Raw genomic sequence first — 8,078 nt, 5'->3', positions numbered from 1 at the left:
ATTTACACTTTAGGTATGACTTTGGAATGAAAAAAAACTTGATGTACTAAATGTTGAAAATCACGAAATATGAGGGTAATAAACAATCTTTTACCCTAATATATATATATTTTAATTTATTTATTTTTAAAGTTACTTTAAAAAAATTAGCCTAATTCATTCTTTAATAATCTAGGATTAAAATTTTAGTCCATAACAATTGAAGAAAAGCTATTTCTAGGTTAGACTGTAAATTGTTTGTGCTAAATTTTTTAGCTTTTAACTCAAGAGTCGGAGATACTATAAACACTTGTTCCGGTGTTTTCAACTTATTCAACTTATTCCCCATTTTACCAAAAGAAAAATAATAAACACGTTCTTCCGCTCTCCCCCGCCAATCATTTCCGTGTCTGTCCATTTTTCCGGGCGAAACGTTCACCAAACCACTTCAACTTCGCCGATTTCACACCATGGACTCGGAATCAGGTTCGTCGCGAAAAACTCTAATTCGAAACCCTAATTTCGATTATGTCTACTCAATCGCTGAGCATGCTTCTCTCTGTGTGTGCATTTTGCAGTAATTGAGTTCCTGGGCTGCGTTCCTCTGCTTCAGAGGCTCCCGAGCTCCTCTCTCAAGAAAATCGCCCAGCTCGTCGTTGTCAAACGCTACGGTCAATTTCTATAATCTAATTGCTTTTTCGGCTTAATTTAAGCTCAATTCTATCAGTAAATTTTTATACTTTATGTGCGGATACATATATAAAACTGTGTATGTATAGTTTTTGTGATGGTGGTGAGGATTTTGAGTTTTTTTTTTTTTGTGTGTGTAGAGAGTGGAGAGTATGTTGTTCGTGAAGGTGAAGCAGGCGACGGGGTTTACTTCATATGGGAAGGAGAGGTTAGTCTGATTGTCATGGCTTATTGGTTAGTTGTATTGGAAGGTGGTGAGCTGGAGTCTGATTCAGTAGGTTGCTTACACAGGCTGAAGTTACTGGTTCTGTTAATGCCTATGAAGGAAATCAACCCGAGTTCAAATTGAAACGATATGATTATTTTGGTTATGGTGAGAACTGAGAATTCAGAACGCATTTTTTATATATCCCGTTTTGAAATTAAGAAGTTGTGTTACTTTTCTATACCGTTTTGTGATGATTCACTGAGAATTTTTTAATCGTTTGTATACATATGATATGAGATAGGGTTTCTGCTTTCTGGGATCTGTTTCTGATCTTTAGAGATTGCTTGATTGGATATTGTTAAATGGTTTCCATGTTCAGTATGTTGTTGCAGTAGTTTAATTGGATGCAATTTAAGTTGAGGTGTTGACATGAAACCAGGTGGTTGTCCTCGATTTCTTTAGATAAAGTCGTTGTTTGGTTTAGGGTATAAATGATGAATCCTTGTACTTAAGATTTTTGGGTGACAGATGTGTGAGGCATTGGCCCATGATTTGTAATAATGTAGCTGGAATTGTGTCACTGTCCATTATCAAGGAAGTATAATGTGAAGTTAATTTTGCAGGTTTTGCATCAATTGAACATCAGGCCGATGTGATTGCTTTATCTAAGGTAGTTAAAATGTACATATAATATCTTAGCTTTTCATTTTTCTTCTTTGGCTGCTTAGAGATTATGCGTTGCGAGCCTGGGCTTTAATGGTAGATTAGGCAGTACACATAGGGTGAACTTCGCAATCCTCTTATATTGTTTCTGTGTGACAACTACATCCATCTGGTGCTCAAGCTCACAAGATTTTCCTTTAAAACGCTGTCTTATGTATGCTAACAGTGGTTTCTGACGTGTTCTTACTTTTGGCAGCTGACTTGCTTGGTGCTACCCCATGAGAACTGTACTCTGCTGCAGCCAAAATCAATCTGGAATGCTGATGAAGTTCAAGAGACATGCTCTCTTGTTGAGAATATACTGCATTTGGATCCAATTGAAGTATTTTTCTACCAAATCTTCAAGAGAATACTTTTTCTATCTTTTGTTTTTCGAGTTATAATGATGTTTAAGATATTTGATGTAGTGACTGTTTTGTGTTTTGCTAGCATTGCATTCAAAGGTATGTAGTTATGATGTGATGCTTATAGTGCCAGTTGTTGTGTGCTATCTGATTCTAGTGATTGTTGATTTTTTTTTTTACTAATTTTGCATGTATAAGCATCAAATTAGTTGACCAAAAAAATTAGAGGTCGCACTTGGTGCGATGGCAAGTGCCTTCGCCCATGAGCGGTAGGTCTCGGGTTCGAGACTTGGGAGCAGCCTCTCCCAGACCCTGCCTAAAGCGGGAGCCTTGTGCACTGGGTACGACCTTTACCTTTATCTACTTTCTGAAATTGTGGGATCTCATAGATTTTCACTAGTCAAAGTGAAAACTTTGATCTCTCAAAAATATTCAGTTGGATACTACCCCCTTTCTCACATACTGTGGGATATGTTAGCAGCCGTAAAGTGATTTTGGTTGAGGTTTTGCTACTTGTAATCAGATCCTCTTAAGAGATTTTCTTGTTTTGTTATTGGTGGATTTCTTATCCACTTCTGTGTAATTCCACTTTTCTTTTTTAATAAAATGTTTTTAGTTTCTTCTCAAAAAAAAAAAAAAAATGATTGGCATTCTGTGTAGAGAGATTATGTAATTCCATATTGTACTGCATTTTGAAATATTTTGAGTAATACTTGTAATGTGGGCATATTCAAAGAATTCTTTTGGTTGATAAGATTCGAATTTCTTTTCCCCTTGAAGGTAAACATATTTCGAGGGATTACTTTGCCGGATGCACCAAGATTCGGACAGGTTTTTGGAGGACAGTTAGTTGGACAGGCATGATTAAGTATCTTTTTTCTCTTTCTGTCTAATACAGGCATGATTGAGTATCTTTTTCTCTTTCTGTCTACTATTTTTCTACTGAATGTTTCTCAATGAATGGACAGTCGATGTAGTGAAAGAAATGAAATATCGTGGTGGACTGTGGAACTAGAACTTGCATGCTTGATACAATAAGCTTCCTAATTCTGCCTGAAAATTAAAGGACAAAAAAGGACATATCAACCTTGTTAAGTGCACGAAGATTGTCTCCACACTTTTCTGACCTTGATTGCCTGTATCTTTGTAACAATCGTTTTCAGTGTTTTATATTTGTGTGAAAATTAATATTCAATTAATTAATATTTTATTAAACACCCATTGTTTATTGAGATGTCAACTTGATTATTTAAATATTACAAGGGTGCTCTATATTTGCTCAAATGTTTATGTTCAGTGGGACATCAAGTTTGTTTTATCTGTTAAAGACTGAGAAGTTTCTTTTTGTTTTATCTGTAATGTGTTTCTGCTTCTTAACTATATCTGCAACTCAATTTGATTGTTCTGTGATTGGTAGAGTTTGAGTTCATTCGGACACGGGATTCATTTAAAGTAGTGTACATGTTTCTAATATACTTTATTAAATGCAGGCATTGGCTGCGGCAACGAAAACTGTTGATTGTCTTAAACTTGTCCATAGTCTGCATGCACATTTTCTGCTTGTTGGGGATTGTAACAGTAAGTAATTTATGTATGAGCCTACAACAACAACAACAACAACAACAACAATGCCTTTTAATTTATATATGAGCCTAATATCTAACAATAAAAATCTTAAGATAAGAGGCAATATGAGTATATATATTATCAATATATTTCTGCTTATGTGCGAGAATTGCTTTGCAGCACCAATTATATATCAAGTCCACAGAGTACGTGATGGGAAGAGCTTTGCTACTCGAAGAGTGGATGCAATACAAAAGGGGATTAACATTTTCACGTTATTGGCATCATTTAAAGTAACCATTTATTTAGACACTTTACAAATGATCTGATAACAGTCTTTTCATTATCTTTGCTTGTCATTAATACCTTTGTACACTAAATTGCATATCAAAGTGGGTACAGGTCCAATATTGATCAATATTTGTTAATCAGATTAAGCTTATGAACCATGTCTATGGTAAACAGAGATTAGATATGCCCTTCAAATTTGTACAGATAAACTAATAAGTCTTTGCCCTAAGAAGTATTATTTATTTCCTTTCCTTCAATGTATGCTAATGGCAGCTGCTGATGCAATGTTACCTATTGATGGTAAGATTGGTTGTATTTGTTTTCCAGAAAGAAGAAGAAGGGTCTGTCCACCAGCAAGCAACAATGCTATCTGTGCCTGCTCCAGATAAAGTAAAATTTTATTTTTTATTTGTAAACAGTAGGGTGGTTGCAAATACTGAACTCTTGATCCATAACAGCTTCTGTCAATGGAAGAACTACGTGAAAAACGTCTTCTTGATCCACGTCTTCCAAGGTAAGATATATATGGCTTCTAGACCTTTATTATGTGCATCATGCCTGTAAAAAATCAGCTTGTAATTTACCCATTTGTTTGTTTTTTTCATTTTTCTTCCCCTTTCTTAGTGTTGGGGAGTTGAGTTGGGATTTCTATACAAACTGTACTATTAGTGTAGTGGACATAGTCACACAGCTATGTATTTTAAGGCTGTAGCCTTCAGAAAAGAATATCCAGCCAGATAAAGTAAAGGCCCCTTCTCATTTGTTCCATAAATTAGAGTAGCTTTCAGAAAAGAATATCAGCCAGATACAGTAAAAGCCCCTTCTCATTTGTTCCACAAATTAGAGGGGATGGTTCATGGAGTCTAGACTCTCCATGAAACAAAACTTCTGTGCTTGGGTGGAAACCATGCACAAAAAATATCTTGATTTGGACCGGTCCCTAAGTTGGATAGACTCTCAATCCATCTGGGCTTGAATGATACTGGATTGAAGTTTCTTGAGTGGATGTTGTTTTCTTATTGCCTTGCTAAAAATATAGTGTCAGCTGGATTTATTTAGTTCTGATGAATTGGTTTTGAACAGGAGATCATTCTGATTATGGATCATGAAAACTTTTGTTAATAAATAATTTGGAAAAGTTAACTGTTTATTTTATTTTATTATGTTTTTTGTGTCAAAGACCTTAGCAAACAACTATCTTAAGGTTTATAAAAGTGTAGAGTTTATACTTTTGTTAGAGATCTTTTTTATAACGTCTAAAAAAGGTCGTACCCAGTGCACAAGGCTCCCGCTTTATGCAGGGTCTGTTAGAGATCTTTTTTATAACGTCTATAGAAACTTTTTTTTTTCTTCAGAAAATCTCAGTTTATTGATAGCTGATGAAAAAAGTTATATATATGATATTTTTGACTGCTTGAATCAGGACTTATCGAATCAAGGCAGCTGCAAAGAAATTTGTGCCTTGGCCTATAGAGATACGATTTTGTGAGCCTAGCAGCTCAACCAATCAGACTAAATCTGCACCGAGGTTTGCTTGCTGTACTGTGATCTCTTGCTCTCTCTCCTTTTTCTTTCCTCGGTTTGCTTCACACTTCATGTGAACCAGGATATTTTAAATTTTTATTATTGAATAATGATTTATCCCACTTAGTGGGATAAGACTTTGTTGTTGTTGTGAATATTGATTTATCAGTTTTGGTACTGAACTCTTATCTAAGTAGAATTCAATGACATTTCAGTTTGAGGTTCTGGTTTAGAGCAAAAGGAAAACTTTCTGACGATCAGGCTTTGCATAGGTATGCATCCATTTTATCTTTAAGCTGACGTTGAGTTCCCTGGTTATTTATGCTTGTGAGATCTATCACACTTAGTAATTGCATATACAATGAAATTAAATCAGAGTAAAATTTCATGGAACTCTCATCGTGGGTTACTATAGGATATTTATTTTAGTGAATATTGTTTTGCGGAGATGGTGACTGTTTCCTGTATGATTGATTCTTTAGATATTTTATTGTTAAACGTAGTGCACTACATCTGTTGTTCTTTATTCTTGTATATATACATTGATTATTTTTGTATGATTGATTTCCAGATGTGTTGTAGCATATGCTTCAGATTTGATATTTGCTGCTGTAAGTCTGAATCCCCACCGCAGAATTGGAGTTAAGTTGAGTCAAGTTAGTTTGGACCATGCGTAAGTCACTCTTTTTCTTTAAAACACTTGGTCATTGAGTTGAGAATGATAAAAAATTTATTAAACATACATTTTTTTTTCAAATATTCTCCCAGGATGTGGTTTCACCGTCATGTTAGAGCTGATGACTGGTTACTGTATGTGGTATGTGTCAATATGCCTCATTCTTATGTGTAGTTTCGTTGAAAACTTAAAATGCTAACGCATATGTTTTTTCAACAGATAGTGAGTCCGATTGCCTACGACACACGTGGATTTGTTTCAGGCCAAATGTTTAACAGAGAGGGAGAGGTATAGACTTTTACGTACTGCCCGTCTCTCTTTGCTGTTGGTTTGCATCTATGTGAGCATCGTGCGATGAACTAAAGTTAATGTATGTTTTGATGGCAGCTTATTGTATCATTGACCCAAGAGTCCCTAAACAGGCCAATCAGACCAACTCCGGCTGCCACATCTAAGTTGTGAGCTGGTTGGTGCATGCAGAATACTGTAGCACATCTAAAAGCAGCGTTCGGCGATCATGTCCGGTGAACCAATTTGAGTTTGGTTCCAGATTTGTGCACTGGGTTTTACAACTATATAGAATAATGGAAACTATATAGCATTAATTGTCAAGACGTTACACTAAATTGTGTAATAAGTAAATAACACATTTCAATTGTATTGAGATGTAGCAGTGTAATAAGTCAATAGCACATTTTGAACTGAACGTGAAATTATTTGTGTTTGAAAGGTGAACTCGGTAGACGGAGAAATGGAACCCAAGCTGGTGGGTTATTTTGACTCGAGATATCCGAACTCTTATTTATTTAAAGGGTTATTTTGGTTTCAGTCTCTAATCAACCAAATTGTTAGATTAAAATCTTGTTTGTTTAAATATTTTGATCGAGATCCTTAACATCATTTAAGAGATTTAACTTATGCATTGAGTTGATCGAGGTCCAGATGTGTTGTAGCATATGCTTCAGATTTGATATTTTTGGGTGTAGGTCTGAATCCCGACCGCAGAAGAGGAGTTAGTTTGGACCATGCGTAAGCCCCCCCTTTTTGTTTTTATCTTTAAAATCTTCGTCGTTGAGTTGAGAATGATCAAAATTTTTTTTATTAAACATATATATATTTTTTCAAATATTCTCCCAGGATGTGGCTTCAACGTCCGATTAGAGCTGATGACTGGTTACTGAATGTGGTGGTATGTCTCAATATGCCTCGTTCTCAGTTTATCGTTTAAAACTTGAAATACTGATGCGTATGTTTTTTGATGGCAGCTTATTGCATACTGCCCGTCTCTCTTCAACGTTGGTTTGCACCAGGACGAAGTCAGAGATTTGTATGAGCGGGGGCATCATCGAACAATAAAGTCACAATTAAAAATCTCAAGAATGTATTGAACAAAACGCTAATATATTAATCCATAAAGTTTTTCATACAACATATTACAATATTTCTTTAATCGTTTTCATGTTTTGAAAGCGTTGCACAACAATATCATTACCAATACCATTAAATATCTCTTTATATAAAAATAATCATTTTATCATTCATCCATTGATCTCTAAATTAGAAAGCTAAATTCTAAATTGAAATGCCAAAAACAAATTAATGAAGTAGAGTTGTATAAAATACCTTATGGAGTAAAATTCTTGTGTTGAATTTTGATAATTGATTACTTGAACTCCAACTGTCTATAACATTCTAAATTCAATTGAGTTTTGGTTGAATGAAAGGGGAGGAAGAATTTGATGAAGTTGAGGACTGAAATTGCTTTTCCATACATGGTGGGATGAGTTTTGTGTGTATTAAGTATTAACGACCTAAGGTTAGAAAAACGGGAGGCACAATTAAATTAATTGTTAATTAAATTGTCATTAGGTAAGGCATTTTCAAAACGGTAGACTAGTTTAGGGCTGGTTATTGAGAATTAGAACGCAACTTTTTTTTTTTAATGAGTGGGGGCATCTGCCCCCAAGGCCTACACTAGCTACGTCCTTGGTTTGCACCTATCTAAGCGTTGTGTGATGAACTAAAGTTAAAGTTAATGTATGTTTTCATGGCAGCTTATTGCATCATCGACGCAAGA

At 35.1% G+C, this 8,078-nt stretch overlaps 1 protein-coding gene across 2 annotated transcripts; it reads left to right on the top strand.

Annotated features, from left to right (window-relative positions):
* Positions 1-303: 303 nt before the first annotated feature.
* LOC126631681 (acyl-CoA hydrolase 2-like) lies at positions 304-7,432 on the top strand. Of its 2 annotated transcripts, XM_050301810.1 has the most exons (17): positions 304-465; positions 558-650; positions 810-877; positions 961-1,042; positions 1,501-1,547; positions 1,797-1,922; positions 2,725-2,802; positions 3,435-3,522; positions 3,691-3,803; positions 4,129-4,191; positions 4,260-4,315; positions 5,225-5,329; positions 5,541-5,597; positions 5,897-5,998; positions 6,094-6,142; positions 6,221-6,289; positions 6,389-6,829. In XM_050301810.1, exons 1-17 carry the CDS (start codon positions 450-452, stop codon positions 6,461-6,463), a joined length of 1,287 nt encoding a protein of 428 aa, XP_050157767.1. In that variant the 5' UTR covers positions 304-449; the 3' UTR covers positions 6,464-6,829. The 2 variants fall into 2 exon arrangements, with proteins under 2 accessions (XP_050157767.1, XP_050157776.1); XM_050301819.1 differs by lacking the exons at positions 5,897-5,998; positions 6,094-6,142; positions 6,221-6,289; positions 6,389-6,829 and adding exons at positions 6,944-7,030; positions 7,139-7,190; positions 7,267-7,432.
* Positions 7,433-8,078: the final 646 nt, after the last annotated feature.

The sequence above is a fragment of the Malus sylvestris genome, chromosome 1, assembly GCF_916048215.2.
Source record: "Malus sylvestris chromosome 1, drMalSylv7.2, whole genome shotgun sequence".
In the NCBI taxonomy this organism is placed as follows: Eukaryota; Viridiplantae; Streptophyta; class Magnoliopsida; order Rosales; family Rosaceae; genus Malus; species Malus sylvestris.
The sequence above is the reverse complement of the archived record's forward strand: the minus strand, read 5'-3'. Positions and strand labels throughout refer to the sequence as shown.

Excerpts from the sequence above, each read along its gene's own strand:
- LOC126631681 (XM_050301810.1), top strand. Across the intron at positions 651-809 it reads CGTCGTTGTCAAACGCTACG|AGAGTGGAGAGTATGTTGTT; the intron begins GTCAATTTCTAT and ends TTGTGTGTGTAG. Across the intron at positions 3,804-4,128 it reads CGTTATTGGCATCATTTAAA|AAAGAAGAAGAAGGGTCTGT; the intron begins GTAACCATTTAT and ends TTTGTTTTCCAG.